This window comes from Dromiciops gliroides, chromosome 2 (assembly GCF_019393635.1).
Source record: "Dromiciops gliroides isolate mDroGli1 chromosome 2, mDroGli1.pri, whole genome shotgun sequence".
Taxonomy (NCBI): domain Eukaryota; kingdom Metazoa; phylum Chordata; class Mammalia; order Microbiotheria; family Microbiotheriidae; genus Dromiciops; species Dromiciops gliroides.
This window is the reverse complement of record NC_057862.1, coordinates 112251006-112272330: the sequence shown is the minus strand read 5'-3', so window position 1 is coordinate 112272330 and position 21325 is coordinate 112251006. Positions and strand designations below refer to the sequence as shown.

The 21325-nt window shown below is 45.3% G+C and overlaps 1 protein-coding gene and 1 long non-coding RNA gene across 2 annotated transcripts in view; one reads left to right on the top strand and one right to left on the bottom strand.

Annotated features, from left to right (window-relative positions):
* The window catches only part of PAX2 (paired box 2), a 102754-nt gene extending 91133 nt beyond the window's left edge, over positions 1 to 11621 (top strand). Inside the window, 3 exon segments of the mRNA XM_043985823.1 lie at positions 8256 to 8357; positions 10884 to 10970; positions 11500 to 11621. Coding sequence (XP_043841758.1) covers positions 8256 to 8357; positions 10884 to 10970; positions 11500 to 11621 — 311 coding nt within the window.
* On the bottom strand, positions 1483 to 11500 carry LOC122741936. Its single transcript, XR_006354888.1, has 3 exons — positions 11163 to 11500; positions 10384 to 10552; positions 1483 to 1879 (listed from the first exon to the last, which is right to left on the bottom strand). It is a non-coding gene; the product is annotated as an uncharacterized LOC122741936 (long non-coding RNA).
* Positions 11622 to 21325: the final 9704 nt, after the last annotated feature.

Genomic DNA, 21325 nt, shown 5'->3' with positions numbered 1-21325 from the left:
TTGTAATCCAGTCAAATGCAGAATCAGGACCATCATCACTTATATGTTTGCCTTTGAATCTTGGATCCAGGAGATTTGCAGCAGTTGATTTGATCTGGACCATTTGGTAAGGAATGCCTGACATAAGTGCACTGTCTGATTTGGATGCTGTGATTGCTGAAGGAATTGTCTTTAGAATCTTCAGGGAGTTCTGTATTTGAACTCAGAAGACATCCTCATCTAACACAGCACTCCTTACACTTCTGGGTACTTTAAGATCCTCAACTGTTAGTATTTCTTGGAGACTGTCTTTATTTTTTAGTAAAACTCTCAAAGGACATTACCACTCCACCCCATTGAGTTTTACACCAGTTTCCATGCCACTAATTTATTCTTTGCATTTCACTTGCTTTTTCTCGAAGGTAGAAATCCCAGTATGAGTAACATTCACTTGTTTGATAATTCAACTTAATAAACATTTATTAAAAGCATACTCTAGGGGCAGCTAGGTGGCACAGTGGATAAAGCACTGGCCTTGGATTCAGGAGTACCTGAGTTCAAATCCAGCCTCAGATACTTGATAGTTACTAGTTGTGTGACCCTGGGCAAGTCACTTAACCCTCATTGCCCCTCCAAAAAAACACAACAAAAAAACAAACAAAAAAAGGCACACTCTATTCATTATCCTGCAACTAGCATGTAGATATTTCTCTGTTATGCATTCCTATGAGGCTTTCCAGTTGTTGCCTGCATTTTCAACGGGCAAGAGAAACACATCACCATTCTCTCCCTTTTGTAGGACTTCATAGATTTTATTTCTGACATGCCCTATGATGCATTGGTTTGTTCCTTTTTCAGTGCTTCCATTCACACACACACACACACACACACCTGATTGAGGTGTGAATACCACCTAGTGTATGATTCCTTCTCCCCTCATATTTGTCCATCCAGCCATAAGCAATGTAAAGAGCAGGGCTGTGTTGATTCTTCCTGGCAGAGATTCCAATTCCATTCATATTAAGATCTTAGTAATTTACTGACTTTTTCCCAAGATGCTTTTTCTGTTATTGACAGTGGCAGTTCCAGAAGAATAGACTCTTTTGACAAGAGTTGGGTCAATGTATTCCTGATCTTTTGGCATCATGTACTGCCTGCAATCTATGGTAACTTGAAGATACTGAATGGGCAGCTCTATGATGAAACCCATTCATTAACTTATTCCTATATTCAAATATTTATGGTATACTTACTACGTGCAAAGTCCTGTGATATTAGGGGATAGCAGCATCAAGTTCTGAGAAGATTGATTTATACTTTTTTCAATATGATCCTTCTCACATACACCCATAAAGAATAGCTTAATGGGGGTAGCTAGGTGGCGCAGTGGATAGAGCACTGGCCCTGGATTCAGGAGAACCTGAGTTCAAATCCGGCCTCAGACACTTGACACTTACTAGTTGTGTGACCCTGGGCAAGTCACTTAACCCCAATTGCCTCACCAAAAAAAAAAAAAAAAGAATAGTTTAATGGTCCATAGGATACATCTATATGTAAGACTGCCCCTCCTAAAAGCATTTATAAATTCATTTTTCATTTGATGGTAAAGCATTTTACAGATTCATCAAATTTTAGACCAGAAAGGGAAGTCAGAATCAACTAGTCCATCCCTTCATTTTATAGATGAGAAGCTGAGGTGTAGAGAGGGACAGTGACTTGCCTCAAGTCACACAGCAAGTTAATGGAAGAGACCAGAGAAGAACGCACGTCTCCTGATTCTCAGTTTAGGGTTCTTTGTGCTTCACTGCACTATGTCTGCAAATCATGACTTTTTTCTTGTCAGAGTGACTTGAAGCATGGAGAAAGTTTCCATATGTTAGAAGTTGGTCTCGCAATTTTCCTGAGGAGAGAGGGAGAGAGACAGAGAGAGAGAGAGACAGACGACAGACAGACAGACAGACAGAGAAATATAGTAGTTTAGTGACTAGCTTGCTAGTCAACACTCTGCTCTCAACATTCAGCATGTACATGTTGATTAATGGTATCCCTCAAGTATTAACTATAAGCAGCTTTCCAGCCCTGCAGGCCCTGCTGACCTCACTGCTAAGGCTGGGTAGATGATTTTGCACAAAACAACAGATTACCAAGAACTGCATTACAATTTATGTGGGTTGGAGAAATACACTAATGCAGTTGAAGTATAGTTTCACAGGAGTTCAGATAAGTTTAAACTCTTACAACCTATGTTTCTTAATGAAGTATTCCTTTTCTCAGCCCCTTTGTGGATCTAAAGGTCAGAGGGCTGGGAGGAACCAGTTCCAATTTCCATCTAAGTCCAAAAATCTTTAAACCAATCCTTACTCCTCTCTGTCCCGAGGTGCTCATTGTCTTTTAGACAAGCAGAACAATACACTTCTTGTTTCTAACATCCACAGGAATAAGCATCTGCTACATTCAGGATCACGGGCACTAAAGCTAGAAGAGATTTTACAGATTGTCTAGTCCTAGAATCACAGATTCTAGAGGCTGGAAGGGACAACAAAGAATCTTTATTACAACAACCTGACCAATGGCCATCCAGCCTTTGATCTAAAACCGTCCATTAGGGAGTACCCACTACCTCCTAAGGCAACTTATTCCACTTGGATAGCACTAATTGTTAGGAAGTTTTCCCTTACAACAAACCAACTTCCTCCCCTTCCAACTTTTAGCCATTTCTTGTTTCCTGTGTGCTCTCTGGAGCCAAATGGAATAGTCATTCTGTCTTCCACATGATAGCTTTACATATACTTGAAGACCACCAACATGTCACCTCCTAAGTGTCTTTTTCCCCAGGCTAAACATCTCTGGTTTCAAATGACACTTTTGCCAGTGTGGGCAGGGGTCAAGGGACCAACATTCCCCTTTCCTAATTCAGTAAAGCTAGTAATTAAGTCATGGGCTGATGAGCAAAGTCATTGAGATAGCTGAGATTCAAACCCAGGTCCTATGCCAAGATTTATTCTATTATAGCACAAGGCCTCTTAGTGGGTCAACAGGTATTTACTGAGCAAGTTCAACTATATCATTTTACAGATGAGGAAACTGAGGCTGGGAGAGGTTAAGTGACTTGTCCAGTGTTACACAGTGTTAAATTTGGATCTGAACTCTGGTCTACCCAACTCAGCTCCAGGACTCTATCTGCTGTACTACCTAGCTCAAATATATTAATACTTTCCAGTTTACAAAATATTTTCCTCACGGAATGATGTTTCTCATTTTACAAATGAGGAAACTGAGGCTCAGAAACACTGAGGCCATATTATCTATCCCTGGTAGAACTGTTGCTCTTTCTACTACATAACACTTTGTCCTTATGGCTGTAGTATCACATCCAATATCTAGATCAAAATTCAACAAGAGGAAAGCTATTAGAAAAAGGTTTCTGAATAGTTCTACCTTTTAAAAAGTAAATGTCAGTATCTTCTGTAGGTCAAAAGACATCTAACCCATAGATTTAATTAATTTAATTCAATAAACATGTATTAATCAGCTAAATGATAGGAAGATACAAAACCTAGATAAGATAGGGTCTCTCTCCTAGTGTCATTTACAGTCTTAAACAGACACATGAACATGTAACTGTAAAGCAAAATAATAAAAGAGAGGTGCAAGCAGAATGCTTTGTGAGGTCTAAGAAGAGAAGGATCAAGGGGTTTTTTTGGTTTTTTTTATTTTTTTTTCATGTTTTTTTGTTTTGTTTTGTTTTGTTTTTTTGGTGAGACAATTGGAGTTAAGTGACTTGCCCAGGGTCACACTGCTAGTAAGTGTTAATTGTCTGAGGCCAGATTTGAACTCAGGTACTCCTGACTCCAGGGCCGGTGCTCTATCCACTGCGTTTCATGGGTTTTTAAAAGTTAGAATTTCAATATGTAGGATTTCAGTAGGAAGAAGTGTTGAAAGGATAATAGGGAAAAGTATAAGCAAATGCATAAAAGTGGAAAAGCACAATGACTGTCAAATAGAAAGCATTTAATAATTGCTCATTGGTTGAGAGAATGTAAGCTCCTTGTGGGAAGGGCCTGTGTTGCTTTTTGTACTGGTATTCCTGGTGCTTAACACAGTGCCTGGGAAGTAGTAAATGTTTAATAAATGACCATTCTTTCATTCATTCACTCAAAGTATAGGACATGTGTGTGAGAGCACAAGTAATCTGTTTTGTCTGAACTGTAGAGTTCACGGACAGGGGTAATATAAATAAGTCTGGCACCAAACTGTGGAATGTCTGTTATCCCTGGCAAAGAACTTTAGATGGCAGTCAATGGAAAGGCATTAAGGAGCTTTGAGTATGAGAGTGACATAACCAGAAATATACATAGAGAGGAAGAATCTGGAGGTGGTGTAGTTATTGCAATAGTCCTGGTGGGCGACAGTGAAAGTCTATACCAAGGTGGTGGCAGGGGGATAAGAGAAAAGAAGATGCATGTAAGGATCAATTGCAATAGGAGAATCGATGGGACTTGGAAATTCTTATGTGAAAGGTGAGGGAAATGGAAAACCCAAGTGTTACCCCAATGTGGTCAAGATGGGAAACTGGGGAAATGGTGGTGGCACTGACAGAAAGAGTGAAGCCAGAAAGAAAAGCCAGATTAAGACAAACAATAAACTCAATTTTAGACATGCTGGGTTTGAGGGGTTGGTAAGACATCCCAATGGAATTATCCTGTAGGCAGCTGAAGATGTGGCTGTAGATGTTGATTTGGCAGTCACCTGAATAGAAGTACTCACTGAAGCTGTGGAAGAGATGACCAAGAGAGACAGTGTAAAGAGAGCAAGATCCAGATGAAAGAAACAGAGGAGGGGTAGTTAGAGAAGTGGGAGGAGAAGCAGGGGAGAGTGATGTCCCAGAATCCAAGGGAGGAGTGAGCATCCAGAACAAGGTATTGTCAACAGCATCAAATTCTGTCAGGAGACTGAGAAGGAGGACTAAGAAAGGCCACTGGATTGAGTGATTATGAAGTTTCTGATGTCCTCAGAGAGAATAGTTTCAGTCAGAGATAGGGATTGAGTCTCACTGGCACTGTTGCAGACTGCTGCTTTTCCTTTTATAGGAATTTACAGGAATACTGAATATGTATTGCACAACTTTGCACAAAAATCTTTCTGCCTATTTTTTGAAATAATTTTCCAAAGATCATGTATCCATTAATGAATTTTTAGAAATTTATTTCTAAATTTTATCTAAAAATTAGAAAATTATTTCTAAGAATCATACAATAGATTTTTGTGCACACATATTAGTATTTTCTTAAATATATTATTCATCATTCTAAAATAAACGTAACCCACAATTTAATTCTAGAAGAAAGGGAGAATGTGTTTCCTTCAAATTCCAACCCATTTTTTTTGTCCTTTACATCTAGCACAGACATAACAATGAGAGAATAATTAAATGTTAAATTGTGTGGTACTGATTACCAGTGCAATTAATCAACAGGTATTTATTGAGCACCTGCTATGTGCTTATTACTAAGGGGAATACAGAAAAAGAAGACATAGTCCCTGCCTCAGGGAGCTTTCAGTCTACTTGAAGAGGACGAACTATTAAGTGCTAATTATGTAAGGCAGACTTTGAATGCTCAGAAAAGAGAGGTATCAATGAGAATGCTAAAAGTTTAGGAAAGCTTGAAGAGTAAAAACCTTAAGCTGAGCCTTGAAGGATATAAAAGTTTTGAGTAGCCAGTGAAAGAGGGGAGCACTATAGGCATGGATTAGGGGGTGAAAAAGAACATGGCTCAAGTACCGAGACAATAAGGTCGTCAGCCTAATTAGACCGGAGGAAACATGCTAAAGAGTAGTAAAAGGATATGAATAGAGAGGTTATAGGATCAGACTGTGGAGGGCCTTGAATGTCAGGCAAAGGTTAGATCTGATATGGTGGGAAATAGGAAGCCAGTTCTTGAAGGTTCTTGAGAAGAAAGATGATGTAATGAAAATAGTAATTAAGGGCTTTTAATTTAGTAGGGATATGTAGAATAGTTTAGAAGAGTACTATTCTGGAGTCAGGGAGCTCATCTGGAAGCTTGTTGAAGGAATCTAGATATCAAGAGATAGAAAAGGTCATCTTGGGAGGGTACCAGTGAAAGTGAAAAGGGAGGCATTAGTTTAAGAGGCATCAAAAGAAGAACTGACCAGACATTGATTATATGTGAGAGACAGGTATGAATGAAGAGGCAGAGATGACTCGTTTCAAATAAGGAAAAAAAGAGGATGGTGGTGCCATTGATTGACAAGAAGAGGAAAGTTGAGGGGGGGAGTGTTGAACCAGTTTGTAGAAAAAGATGACAAGTTTTAAACATATTGAATTTAAGTTGCCAGCGAAATGTTTAAAAATATTTTTTATTAGTCCTGTGATCTCTTCAGTATTGGGAGTTCCTTCTTCCAATGGAGATTGTCACCAGCTCTGCAATTTAGTCTTAGTTGCTGGGGAGCGCTGAGAGGTTAAGAGTTTAAATGACTTATTCAGGATCACACAACCAATTCGTATCAGGAGTAGGACTTGAACCCAGATCTTCTGAGGTGAGATAATGTGATAAAATAATTTGGGCACTGTATTTGAAGGCAGAAAGAACTGTGTTCAAATCACACCTCAAAAATCAACATACCTCACTGGACCATATGACCCTGGGCAAATTGCTTAATCTTTCTATGCCTCAATTTCTTCATCTGAAAAGTGATGGGTGGATGCAATGGTTTCCATTCCATTGACTTGGTCAACAGTGTCAAATGCTTCAATGGGATTAAGGAGAATGAGGAGTTAGAAAAAGCCATTAAGTTTGGTCATGGATGACCTTCAAGAAAAGTTTCAGTGGACTGGTAAAGTCAGAAGACAAATTACAGGAGGTAGAAGCAAAGGGTAGAATGAAAAAAAGAAGGTGCCAACGTAAAGGGTTGAGTCAAAGATGCTAAAAGAGGGGTAATCTAGGAAGTCTTAGTGAGGTTGGGAGGGCATTGCATCCATGAAGTCCAGGTCTTTCCATGGGGCAAAACCAGAAGGATTAGATTAACAGAAGAGAAGGAAGGCAACTTCTCTTAAGATGGGGAGGAAGGAAAAAGAAGATGAAGAGGCACATATATTAGATGGGCATGAGACTTGATGAAGGCCTCCATCTTCTTAGTGAAGTAGGAGGTAAAGTCATAGACCTCAAAGAGTCACCAATATGGGGGAGATGTCAGGGCATTTTCTCCAACTCTTATTGTGTATTTGAGTTTATAATTCATCTTCATTCAATTTCTTTAGCTATCCGATTACATAATTTTCCAAAGAAACACACCCTTTGTCTACATAACAGATCTTGGGGGACTGTGAGCATGATATACCCTGGGGGCCCCTGTGCTAGGGAACAAATGATAAATAAACAATAAGATTGGGAAGCAGCTATAAGAGCCTGAGTTGAAAGCTGGACAGCATAAATCTACAATGAACCAGGTTTGCCTGGTTCTAAAAGCCTTTAACGGGGCTTTGCTTTCTGGGATCAGGAGCAGGGAAAGCTCCAAGGAGCATGAAGAATGATTTAAATGTGACACAGACTAATAGCAAAACATCTCCTGACTCTGCCCCTAGCACTTGCCATAGGGAAACCAGGCAATGTCCACAGTGAGGTTATATCCTTCAGGACTCAGGAAGGGACATGGTGGGAGGGGTGAGTATCGGGATGGGGGTGAGGTAGGAGTTATATTCCCTAGAACCATAGAAGGTGTTGGAGGGGCTAAAATTGGAAGGTCCATGAGAAGAAGGGCTGGGGGTGGGGGTGGGGGTGGAAAAGGTTGTGATGTTACCAGAGACTCTACTCACTGGGAAGCAGTGGAGGGACCAGGAAATCCAGTCAAGAGCCATTTATGAAGTGTTTACTATAGGGATATAAAAAAGGAAAACTCCTTCTCTGTCCTAAAGAAGCTCACTTTCTAATGAGGGAGACTATTGGAGTTAATCAAATATATGCACTCTGTGTGTGTGTGTACACACACACACACACACACACACACACACACACACAGATCAAAGTCCCCTGACTCCCAACCCTGTATCATGTGTTCTCTCTGCTGCCCCCTGAGAAGACCTGGTAGCCAAACACATAAAAGATACACACGCACATACATGTGTGTATATAATAGATAACAGTCTCACATATACAGATGTACTGCTATTTTATACATGATCAAGTGGCAGTTTCTTTTTCATAGAGTGACCTGGTTTGAGTACCAGCCCCTCAACCCTATGCCTTGTCTCTTTTCAGGTCGTGACATGGCGAGTACCACCCTGCCCGGTTATCCCCCCCATGTTCCCCCCACTGGCCAGGGAAGCTACCCCACCTCCACCCTGGCAGGAATGGTGCCTGGTAGGTAATAAAAGCCACAGTCAAGGGCAGGGGGAGAAGGGGAGGGGTCATGCTTGGGGAAGCTCAATAATAGGTGTTGTGTGAAGCCAGATTCTCTTTTCTAACCTCCCCTCTCAGTCATATGACTTCTTTCCCTGCTATCCCCAAAAGGTGGTGGTCCCTTTCTGTGGTTACCTTCTCTTCCTCTCTTCGGTGTAGGCTGATTGGAGCCCAGGCCTGGGAAAACCCCTAGAGTATAGTTGCAGGGGTTACATATCTGCCCCCCCCAACACAGTGGGTCACCTCTCCTGTCACATCATCCTTAGCCTGCCACTCCCACCAGTGACTAGAGGCCACCCCAGGCGCCAGCCAGCTAACTGACTATACACCCAGAGCATTGGGCCAGGCCAAGCTGAGGTGGCTTTGAAAAGCCTACCCTGGTTTCCATGGAAACCTGGAGTCAAGCACCATTTCTAGACAAATGTCAGTCACCTAGACAAAGCCACCCTGGCTAACACCAGCCCCCAGCGGGGAGGCTGGGAAAGGCAAAGGGGACAACTTCCAAGAAGGCAGATGGAGGTTCCAGGATATGCCCTGGGTCAGAGGGGCTCTAGCTCAAGTGAGACAAGGCAGAAATAGAAGCAACTCCTCCTCTAGCTGCCCTATGCCCCAATGTGGGAGGCATCGCCTGATGTTTCTATCTCTATATACAACCAGCAGTTAACTCTCCCCTTTGTCTGAAAGAGGCCAGGCCTGTTTGCAGCATCTCTGAGCAGAGTAGGTGGGGTGCAGAAGGGGATTTCCCTTGGTTGGGACTCAAGGAGGAGGCACTGGAGAATGACCCGGCTTTCCCAAGCCATTCCTTCCGAGGAAACCCTTTTACCCAAATGAAGGGCTGGGACTAGGTCCCTTTCTCTCCCACCCCCTTGTCCTGTGGTGAGCTCCTTTCTCCTACAAGCTAGAGACTTGTAATCTGATTTAGAGGGCACATCAGTAGGCTTATTTGTCTGTCCGGGCCACTCCCTGTGGACACAGGAGGGTATTGAGGGAGTTGGGGGCACTAGGTGTGGAGGAGATAAGGAAACTGGTGGGAGATGAAGAGGAGAACCTCTGGGGAGGAGAGGTGAGATGAATGGGGGATGGTATGAGGACACTGGGAGAAGGTAGGAAGTGAAGAGACGCGCCCCCCCCCCAGGGGGAGTAAGGGAGCAGGCAGATAAGGGGTAAGGGAGGGTGGGGGGTAAAGTGAGTCAGTAGGAGGGAGTTAGGGAGCTGGGGGGGTATAGGGAAGGGAGGGAGAGTGAAGAGAGGTGGGGGTGGGAGGCAGGGGAGCCGCAGTGGCAAGAGGGGAGTCGTTAAACAGAATCCAGTGCTGATGAGGAAATTACACTTGTTTCATTAGCGATCGGGGAAGGAGATAGCTCAGTTCCTCTTGGTCACAGTTGAGCTCAGAAGCTCATTATCCTGCTGCACGCATGCTTTCCCTCCTCGTCAATAAACAGGCTTTCCAGTGGCTGCATCCCCCCTCCACCCCCACCCCACCCCCCCAGCTCCCTCTCTGAGAGGGGCTCCTTCTCCTCTACTTAACCCGCGCTGCGGGATCAGTGTAAACAGTCTGGGGTCATCACACAGGAGAAAGGGTGAGAGAAAAACTCAGAGGCCTGGCCTTTCTGAGAGGAGAGTGAAAGGGAGGAGGCAGGGGGGACAGGCAGTGCCAGCTCCCAGGAGTCATCCCACCCCCACCCCTAAGCCTTTGGAGCACATGCCCCTCTCTTCAAGGCCCCGTCCTTAGACCAAAGCACTGTCCATCTTCTTCCTGTCTTGTACTCTATGGTATCTCTCTTCTCCAGTCCCCATAGTCTTAGAGAACCAACCTTAACCACACCAAAGTGGGTTCTGTCCACATTGTGATTTCCTTTGGGCATGACAATGGAGAAGAAGCAGCTCCTGGGCTTTTTCTGTGTCCATGGGCATGGAACACTGCTTACCCCCTCCCTGTTCCAGGCCATTCTCAATAGCACCAATTGTGGGAAAATAGGTCTCTTACCCTCTGGTCTATTCTTGGCAATGCAAGCCAGAAGTCTAGGTTCGATGGATGGTCCAAGCCCTTCAGCTTGGTCTGGCTCAGCAAGGATCTCAGATCCTCCTGCTGATTCCCAATGGGCAATGCCATCTCCCCAGTAAGAAGAGCAGCAGATAGTGCCAGGCTTCCCAGTCTGTAGAAGGAATCACCATCAGAAAAGGAGGGGAGCAAAACAGAGCTTTGCTGAGTAGGCATGCATTCATCTCCCAGCAGCCTTTGGATATACTCTTGGCATCAAGACCTCTACCCTGGGACCAAACCAGTTTCCTCACCCCATTCAACAAGCTCCCCCTGCCCACCCCTCTAAGCCATCATCACTCTATCTGTCTGGGCCAAGCCAGGCCTGGCTGTCAGGGGAGGGGCCTTTGCCACTTCAGAAGCCTCAACTGCCCATTGCCATGATGAGAATGATGCCGTCATCCCCAGGACTCACCCCCTTCCTGTCTCCTCTCCCTTCCCTACAGGAAGCGAATTCTCAGGCAATCCCTACAGCCACCCTCAGTACACAACCTACAATGAGGCCTGGAGATTCAGCAACCCGGCCTTACTAAGTGAGTACGACCACCAGAATGTCTTGTCTGTCTGCTCGCCTGTTCCGTTCCTGGTTTTTAGCCCCACTTATGTCTGAAATGGGAGTGGGGGGCGGGGCGGGTAGGGGAGAGAGGTTAGCTCAGACCTGAAACTCAACCCAGACTCCTCCTTCCCTCCTCCTGTCCCAGATGGGCTGGGCAGGGCAGGCAAACCTCAGCAAGTGCACTTGAGAAACGTAATTCGCTGGCTCTGAAGGTTTCAGCAAATGGGTGATGGACTTGCTGGTGCTCGTGCCTGGTGGGCCCCAAGGGTTCGATCCTCCCAATGCATCGGTTTGCCTCCGGGCGGGGAACCCGGCCGAGGCCGAGAGGGGCCAGAGTCCAGGGTACCAAGGCCCCCGGGGCCGCACAGTCCGGCCCTCCTCGCCCCCAAGTCACAGCCCCGGGGGTTTTCGGTTTGAGTTACTTTTCCTTTTTGTTCTCCTGTTTGTCCTCTCACCCAGCCCATTCTTCTCCTGTGTTAACTTCCAGGTTCCCCTTATTATTATAGTGCCACCCCCCGGGGCTCCGCCCCTGCCGCTGCTGCCGCTGCCTATGACCGCCACTAGTTACCGCGGAGACCACATCAAGCTTCAGGCCGACAGCTTTGGCCTGCACATTGTCCCCGTCTGAAGCCCGCCCGCCCGCTCGCCCGCTCGCCCGCTCGCTCGCCGCTGGCCTCTCTCCCGCCGCTGGCCTCCCTCCCGCCGCCACGCACGGAGGGAGGGAGGATCCACGCCACGCCACGCGAGGGGACGGGACGCTACGCCTCCCAGTTGGCCCCTGTCCTCCCCATTTCCCTCTTTCCCTGCCCCGCAGTCTTTCTTGAAATCCGGGATCCGTAGAGACGGGACGGGCTGAGTCTCCGGAGGAACCCGCAGACCCTGCCCCTCTCTGGCCTCTGCCTCGCCGCCCTCCGCAGCCTCCCCCAGGTCCGCCGGGAGGGAGGCGCGGAGATGCGCCCCAGCCTAGTCTGGCGCCCGCCCCCTCCCCTCCCGGTGCGCCTCCTCGGGCCGGGGCGGGGTCTTGTGGCGTTGGCCAAGGTGTAGCACTCCCTGCCTATGACGGGGCCGCTCACCTGGGTTTGAGCCAAGTCTAGCGGGCTGGACTATAAGAACCGGGACGGCGATCGCCCCCACCAACCCAACCCGGTCAGGCCCGCCCCTCCCCATCCCGCAGCCTGCGGAACCAGAAGGAGAAAGCCACACGGTGTTAAGCCGTTTGCCGGGAAGGCTCGGGGAAAGAAAATCCTGAACAAAAAAGTTACAAACTAAAGGAAAGAACTACCCACCGGACCCCCGACCCCTAGCGCGCTGGGCTCCCGCCCCCACCTCCAGCCCAGGACATAAGGGGGAAATGCGGTGCAGGATGTCTGTGGGGCCTGAGTCCTACTAGACAGTACCTCTGTTGATGGGACACAGGGCAAAAGGCCCTTCCAGCTAACCGGACTTAGTCTGGTTCTTTCCTCTTCCCACCAAAACCGCCACACCCTACACCATCACTACTGCCCCTGTTGCTGTTTGGAGCTATTTCCCGCCCCAGCTCCCTTGGGCTTCCCGGAACCCCGTGACACACCTCACCCTGCATCTCAGACACCTCCCCACTCCATCTCAGCCTTTACAATCGTGTTCAATCTCAGTTGGGCTGGCTCACCCTAGAGCAATGGGGTCCCAGCCCCCGTCCCAGAACTGGTCCCAGCCCTGATTCTGGACATAGGCCCTCGGTCTGGGGCTGGCCAGGTGGAACAGCCCTGGACCAGCACGGTCCGCTCCTCCTCCCCCCGCGGAGGCAAGCCAGGGGGTTTGGGGTCCAAGTCGGGTCAGCATAGGGCAGTGTCTGAGCTCTTGCTGCCTGAGATAGGCTTGGGGGGGTCAGCAGGACCGCCACTAGTCTTATCAGCGAGGACTGGGCAGGGACCTCAAATTCTACAATTATTTAATATTATGGTATTTGCAAAAAGAAAAAAAAAGCCTATGGCTGCTGCTTTATAGAAAGACGGTGTGTGTTGTGTGAAGGCGAATCCTTGTGTATATAAACCCTTCCAATGCCCCTCCCGGCCTGGGCCATCCTGTATCGTAGTGACTAAAGCCACCCGCTGCCCGCCTGTAGATAAGCCCTGCTGTCTGTGCTGTGAGAGTCGCCGCTCACTTTGGGGGGGAGGGGGGAGGAGGGAGGAGATGGGGGGAGGGGGTACACAAGATACATACCCAATAAAGCACAGCACGTGGGGGAGGGGCGCGGGGCAGGGGGGGATTTTTTTTTACGTTGCAAAAAAAAAAGGTTCGAAAGAAAAGAAATCACTATGCAAAATGACTCCTGTGGACTCCTCTCCTGTTGTTGTTCCCTTTTAAACCATCTCTCTCGGTCCCGTTTCTCTTTCTGTGTCTCTTTTCTCTAATACTGGCTTCTCCCTCACCATCTCCTCCTATCAGGCCCGATTTATCATCCTTGAGCTCTCAGTCCTGCCTGGCCCCCAGATCTGCACCCTCCTGTCCTGGGAAACTGATGGCTTGAGCAGCCCCTCGAGCCAGTAGCTGTCTTCTAGTTTCCTTTTTCCTCTCTCCCTTCCTTTCTGCTCTCCTTCCATTCCCCTTTCCCATTCTCTCTCTCTCCACTCTGTTTCTCTTCTCTCCTCTTTTCCTTTCCTTTCTCTTCTCTCCTTTCCCGATTCCCTCCCCAGAGCGGCTGTGCCTGCATGTTTCCTCACCTGTGGATAGTGACGACTCGAAAAAAACAGAAACAAAGTCAATAAAAAGTGAAAAAAAAAATTTTTTTTAACCGGAAGAGTCCGGAGCCCGAGCCCTAGGGAGGCTTCCTCCTGCCTAACCCACCTGGCTGGTCTCTGAACTTCCTCCCAGAACTTTACAGAAAAAAGTGAGAAAACACAATGGTTTTACTGAACTGTCGGCGCCCCGGGGCGAACCCTGCCCTGATCCAAGCCGGAACAACTGACTGACAGGGCAGGGACCTGAGCCTGGGAGACTCAGAAAGTCACCCTCAGCCTAGGACTGACCCTTAGCCTCCCTCAGCCTTCCCCAGCTTCCTTCAGCCTCCCTCAGCGCCGGTTCTGTTTGATTCCTTTTGTGCACATGAGAAATAAAGAAATAATTAATAAATAAATAATAAATAATAATAATAATAATAAATAAAATTTTGTATGTCACTCCCAAGGACTCCTGGATTCCTTCTCCCAAACTCGAAGCGCCACCACTGACTCCCTTTATTGACACCCTCCACTGGCCCCTAGACTAGCCCTCTCCCACTGGCCCCCTTATTCATTAAGCCCCTCATTAACCACAACAATACTCACCTCTCCCACTGAATCCCACCTATCACATTCTCATTGATTCCTTCACGTTACTGGCCCCTCTCACTTATAACTTCCACAGACCTCCATCATTTTTCCTCACTACCCTTCCCCGCAATTCCCCAATCCTCCACATTCTCACAGACCCTCGGCAGCCCCGCCCCGCCCCGCCCCTTTTCCCAGCCAGATGCAGAATTAGATCAGAATGGGCAGGTGGGTCAGAGGTAGAGGGGATAGCCTGACCCCACCTTCCCGACACTTCACTAGAGATTTTTTCCATTTTGGAGCTGCCAAACAGCCAATCAGCAGTCGGGTTGGGAAGGGCTTCAAACTTTCCCCTCCTCCCCTCCTGGAATTAGGTATTTAGGTAGAAAGAGTCGCTTCTGTCTCTGAAGGTACAACCAATCGGTAACTCTCAACTGGATGTGGGAAAAGGGAGAAGAGGAATCAGATCTTGAGGCCGCTGGACTAAGTGTAAGTCTGGGCTGCACCTGCTGGGTGGTAGCGCCATTAGTCCTTCCTCTTCTTCCTCTTCTTCTTCGGCAATTGGGGTTAAGTGACTTGCCCAGGGTCACACAGCTAGTAAGTGTTAAGTGTCTGAGGTCGGATTTGAACTCAGGTCCTCCTGAATCCCGGGCCGGTGCTCTATCCACTGCGCCACCTAGCTGCCCCACTTCCCTTTCTTCTTTAGGGGAATGAGGGCTGACAGGTATAGGCATCCACTGAACGATGGTGGGTGGAGACAGAAAAGGAGGCAGTTGACACAGGAGGGGAAATGGTGGGGGGGGTTTCCCCTTTTATCTCCCAGTTTTCTAGGGGTTACTGGTCTAAGACCAGATGGACCTGACAACCCAAAGCTCCAAGCTCAAGTTCAAAGAGTCTGGGGACTCTGGCTCTGAGAATGAGGGCCATGCCCAGACCCCATGGATCCAACCCCTGTTTTGTGTGTTTGGTTCTTCCCAGGGGACCAGATCCTAGCTTTTGAGACTGGGAGGCCAGGGCAGTTAGCCACTGGAGGAAAATAGAAGTAGACATGCCCGTGTGCCTAGGCCTGTGCTCCCTACACGGGGAAGAGGGGAGAAACAGAAGGAAAGGTAACACATGTATCCTTCCCCTCTTAAATGATAAGAATCCCATGATGAGAAAAGAATTTAGGACAGGAGGCTGGGTGCTCATGCTCAGTTCCAAATGAGCTACACAGATGGTAGGAGCTGAAGGAGCATGGTGTGGTAGAAAGAGCACTGGATTTGACGTAGAACTTGGGTTTATTTCCTACTGTGTCATCTACTCTGTCCTCGGACAATCAATTGACAAGCATTTTATTAATTCCCTACTATGTACCAGACACTCTGCTGGGCACTAGGGATGAAAACATCACCGCAATTGGAGCCCTCATTACTTCAACTATATAGACCACAGGAATCTCCTAACCCATTTTCCTGCTTCCTATCTCTTCTTCCTCTAATGGAACCTTTAAAAATGTTGAAGTAATCAAGCCTCAGTTCCTTTGTCCTTCCTCAGTCTCCCCATCAAGACACCTTCCCCCCACAGCTTTGCCTTAGGCTTTGTCATCATCTAGAACTGTTCCATTTCCAAGGTCCTGAATTTGTAAATTCCCAACTCCAACCACAATCTCCTGTCCTTCGACCTCTCCCCTTCCCTCACTCCTTGCTCTTTGCTTTTATCAGGATCCCTAGCCTCTTAGGGATACTTCCCTTTTCTTTTTTTTTAAATCATAAAAATAATTTATTATTTTCCAGTTACATGTAAAGATAGTTTCCAACACTTGTTTTCATGATTTTTAGTTCCAAATTTTTCTCCCTCTCTCCCTTCCCTCCCGCCCTCCCCAAGACAGAAAGCAATCTGATGTGGGTTGTATATGTACAATCACATTAAATATATTTCTGCATTAGTCATGTTGTGAAAGAAGAATCAGAACAAAAGGGGAAAAAACTCAAAAAGGAAAAAAACCCACAAAAACAAAAGTAGAAACAGTATAGTTCAATCTGCATTCAGAATCCACAGTTCTTTTCTCTGGATGTGGAGAATATTTTCCATCGTGAGTTCTTTGGAATTATCTTGGATCATTGATACTTCCCTTTTTTGGAGGTCTATCCCACCTCCTCTGGTTTCCTATCCCTCCACACCCAACCTGAACCCTAAGATCAGTCATTTCATTAATGTTTTACTACTACTGCAGGCTACCTAAGGGGGCACACAATCTTGGAAGATAGGATCTCAGATTTAGAGGTAGAACGGACATTAGAGTCCTTTCCCACCATTTTACAGATGAAGGAACTGGAGTACAAAGAGTGAAGTGACTTACTACAGGTCAAGCAGGTAGGAAGTAGCAAAGTTCAAACTTGAACCCAAGCACTGACACCAATAATAACTATGAAGACATAAGTCGGTATTTATATTATTATTTAAGCTTTGCCAGGTATTTTATATGTTATCTCATTAGATTGCCTCCTTGCCCTTTATATTTTAAGGTCCAGGCCCCTTTGGTGATCCTCATCCCTGTGTTAACTCCACCATCTTTTCTCCTATTGCTGGGGTTTGATTTTCCTCAAAAGGCCCAGACCACCTAATATGGGCTTCTCTGAATTTATGCTCTCCACACTTCAAAATATTCTCATTTCACAGACCTTTTTCTCCTCCTTTCCAAAGTCCCTCCTTTCCAAAGCTAATCTCTCCATCTAGGCACTAGACCATCTCCTCCCAGATTTTACTCCATCAATAACCCTCTCTCTCTCATACCTCTTCAATTTCTCCCTCTCCTCTGGCTCCTTTTCAGTTGCTTAAGAACATTCTAATGTCTCCATTCTACTATAAAAGAGATTATCCTTGCCCCCATTACTCACTCATGCTGCCACCCAATCTCAATCCTAGAAAGAGAAGTCTACTCTCTATCTCCACTTCTTCACCATCCACTCATTGCCCAGCTCTCTGAAACTTAGCTTCTGCTTCTACCATTTCAATGAAACAACTCTCTTCAATGACTTCCTAATATCCAAACTCAGTGGCCTAGTTGTTGGGACATGCTTTATTTTTTGCTTGTTTTCAGTTTTTACACTCCTTTATCTCTCTATAACATTTGAAAGTTTGGATGCCCTTCTTGGTGTTTTATTTTTGGCTTCCCTTTTCTTTTCTTTTTTTCTTTTTTTTTTGCGGGGCAATGGGGGTTAAGTGACTTGCCCAGGGTCACACAGCTAGTAAGTGTCAAGTGTCTGAGGACAGATTTGAACTCAGGTACTCCTGAATCCAGGGCCAGTGCTCTATCCACTGTACCACCTAGCTGCCCCCTATTTTTGGCTCCCATATAACATTGCATACTGTTAGCTTTTTTCCCATTCCTTACTGCCTCTCCTCCTAGCTCCTCCAAACTCCCTTCCTTACCTTATTCAAATCTTCCCTTCCCAGACAACTTTCTCTAGTTTATCCCCACCCTAAACACCAAAATTATTAAAATTTCTCTCAGTTCTGTCCTTCCTTACTGCACTCAGCTATATTTTTGTCAATTAATCACTGTCTTTACTATGCCCCCTATTTATGATTCCTTATCCTTCTTTCTCCTTCCTCCTATCTTTGTCCTCAGACATCCCAAATACTGGTAACCTCCCCCCCCCCAAGGCTCTTTCCTTGGCCTTCCTCTTTTCTCTCATAGTCTCTCCTTTGGGAATGTCATCCACTCCCAAAGCTTCAGTTATCACTTCTATGTAAAAAGTTCTCATATTTCTAGCTCCAGTCTCAACCTCTCTCCCAAGTGCTAGACCCTCATATCCAATTGTTTTCTGGACATTTCCACATGCTTACCCCGGTAGCACCCAAAACTCAACAGTGGCAAGAGCTAGAATCAGAAAATGATGAAAATTCCACCTCTGTTGATGACTACCTGTGTAACCTAGGACAAGTCACTTAAATTCCCTGAGCCTTAGTTCTCTGATCCGTAAAACAAGGGCATTGGACTAGATGACCTCTGAGCTCCCTTTTTAGCTCTTAATTTGTGAGCCTATGAGATACCAACCAAGCTTATCATCTCTTCCCACCAAACCTGCTCTTCCTTAGTTCCCTATTCCTACTGAAAACCTCAGAGATGTCTTTAAGTCTTGCTTTTCCCATGTCCCACACACCCAGTCCAACTCATGCCAAGTCCTTTCTGCTCTTCCTGCCACTACCCAAGTTCTGGATTCACATTACCCCAGGCCTCGACTATTTCAACAGCCTCCCAATTGGTCAATCCTTTGCATATTGTTAGAATAATCTTCCTCAAGCATAGCTTTGTTACTCCTTTGCTTAAGAAACTTCTTTGCCTTAGGACAAAGTCCAAACTAGCTTAATACTCAAAGCTTCTCCCCCAAATGTCCCTTCTTCCTTCCTTCCTTCCTTCCGTATCATATTCCTTATGCTACCCTTGTGGGTGTTCTCCACACTTTATTTACACTGGACCCACCATTTCATGCTTATTCTTTCCTGTCTCCTTACATTTGCCCAGACTGTTCCTTATGACTAGTGAACCTTCTTCCAGTCACTGTCTGTTGAAGTCCTACCCAACCTTCAAGACTCAGCTTGATGCCACCTTCTTCATGAAGTGACATCTGATCTTCCTAACAAGAAATGATCTCTCTTTCCTTAGATTCCTTATGGCATCTTGTTTGAATGCCTCTTTTGCATTTTTCAATAAACATTTATTCAATTCAATATTTATTTATTAAGTACTTATTAAGTGTAAGACACCATGCCTGGTACCCAGGGTACAAAGATTAAAACCAAACCAGTCTCTTTTTCCCAAAGAAATCATGGAAAGGGGAAAGGGACCCACATGTACAAAAATATTTATAGCTGCTCTTTACGTGGTAGCAAGGAATTGGAAGTTGAGGGGGTGCCCATCAATTGGGGAATGGCTGGACAAGTTGTGGTATATGAATACAATGGAATACTATTGTGCTGTAAGAAATGATGAGCAGGAGGAGTTCATGGTCTTGCATGAGCTGATGATGAGTGAGATGAGCAGAACCAGAAGAACATTGTACACAGTATCATCAACAATGAGTGTTGATCTACTGTGATGGACTATATTCTTCTCACCAATGCAATGGCACAGAAGAGTTCCAGGGAACTCGTGATAGAAGAGGATCTCCAAATCCAAGGAAAAAAAAGAACTGCAGAGTATAGATGCTGAATGAACCATACTATTTCTTTTGGTTTTGATGCTGTCGTTTTTTTCTATTTTGAGGTTTTTCATCATTGCTCTGATTTTTTCTCTTATAACATGACTAATGAAGAAATAGGATTAATATTATTATGTTTTATATATATATATATAACCTATATCAGATTACCTGCTGTCTAGGGGAGGGGGGAGGGAAGGGAGGGAGGGAGAAAAATCTGAAATTGTAAAGCTTGTATAAACAAAAGTTGAGAACTATCTTTACATGTAACAGAAAAAAATAAAATACTTTATTAATTAAAAAAAAACCAGTCCCTGTCCCCAAGGAGTTTACTTTCTACTAGAACAATGCCACATGTATCTAGATGAATATAATGTACAAAGTGGGGACAGCTAGGAGGCAGAGTTAATAGAGCACTAGGCTGGGAATCAGGAAGACTTATCTTCATGAGTTCAAATCTGGCCTCAGACACTTACTAGCTGTGTGACCCTGGGCAGGTCACTTACCCCTGGATGCCTCAGTTTCTTCATCTATGAAATGAGCCAAAGAAGGAAATGGCAAACCGCTCCAATATCTCTGCCAAGAAAACCCCAAATGGGATGACAAAGAATAAGACACAACTGAAACAACTGAACGATAACAACAACAATCTACAAGGTAGGGAATGAGGGGATAAAAGCTGAGATAAAACAAAGTACTTTAGGAATATTTGATGAGAAAAATAACAATAACAGTTGAGAGATTGGGAAAAGGAGGGGGTACTCAAGTGAGTCTTGAAGAAAGATAAGGATCTGGAAATTTGGGCATGATAATTGGACTGCGTATCAGGGATGATGGGTGGTTTATCCAAATATACAGCACTAGGAGATGACATGTTGAGTTTGGGAAATAGATAATAGTCCAACTTTGCTGCAATGTACAGTATATCAAAGGGAGTAATATGAAATAACACTGAAAAAGGAGATTGGTGCCAGATTATGGAAAGTCCTAAATGTCAGGCTGAGGAGTTTGTATTTCATAGTAGAAGAAATGGGAGTTTACTGTCCTATTCTAATGTGAACTGTCCTATTTTAATGTATTTCATACTTATTTGTGTCTCTGTCTTAGCTCCTAATACTAAATCAGATCTTTGGGGTCACAGACTTGTGTCTTACTCATCTTTGCATTCCTTAATACCAAGCACAGCATCCTGGACATATATGAATACACAAAAGACCTATGGTGTTGTCAGTATAGGGAATTTCCATTGTGGCAGCTCCATCCACCAAGACATCTAGGTAGATAAATCCCAGAGGTATAACTTCACTAGAGTCATATAGCTAATGAATATCAAAGGCAGGATTCTAACCCAAGACTTCCTAACTCTTAAAAACTTAAAAACTCTTAAAAACCTCTCCAATTTGGAATTATGCCCAAAGGGCGATAAAGCTGTGCATACCCTTTGACCCAGCAATTCCACTTTTAGGTCTTTTGCCCAAAGAAATCATGGAAGGGGGAAAGGGACCCACATGTACAAAAATATTTATAGCTGCTCTTTATGTGGTAGCAAGGAATTGGAAGTTGAGGGGGTACCCATCAATTGGGGAATGGCTGGACAAGTTGTGATATATGAATACAATGGAATACTATTGTGCTGTAAGAAATGATGAGCAGGAGGAGTTCAGAGAAACCTGGAGGGTCTTGCATGAGCTGATGCTGAGTGAGATGAGCAGAACCAGAAGAACATTGTACACAGTATCATCAACATTGAGTGTTGATCTACTGTGATGGACTATATTCTTCTCACCAATGCAATGGTACAGAAGAGTTCCAGGGGACTCAGGATGGAAGAGAATCTCCAAATCCAGGGAAAAAAAGAA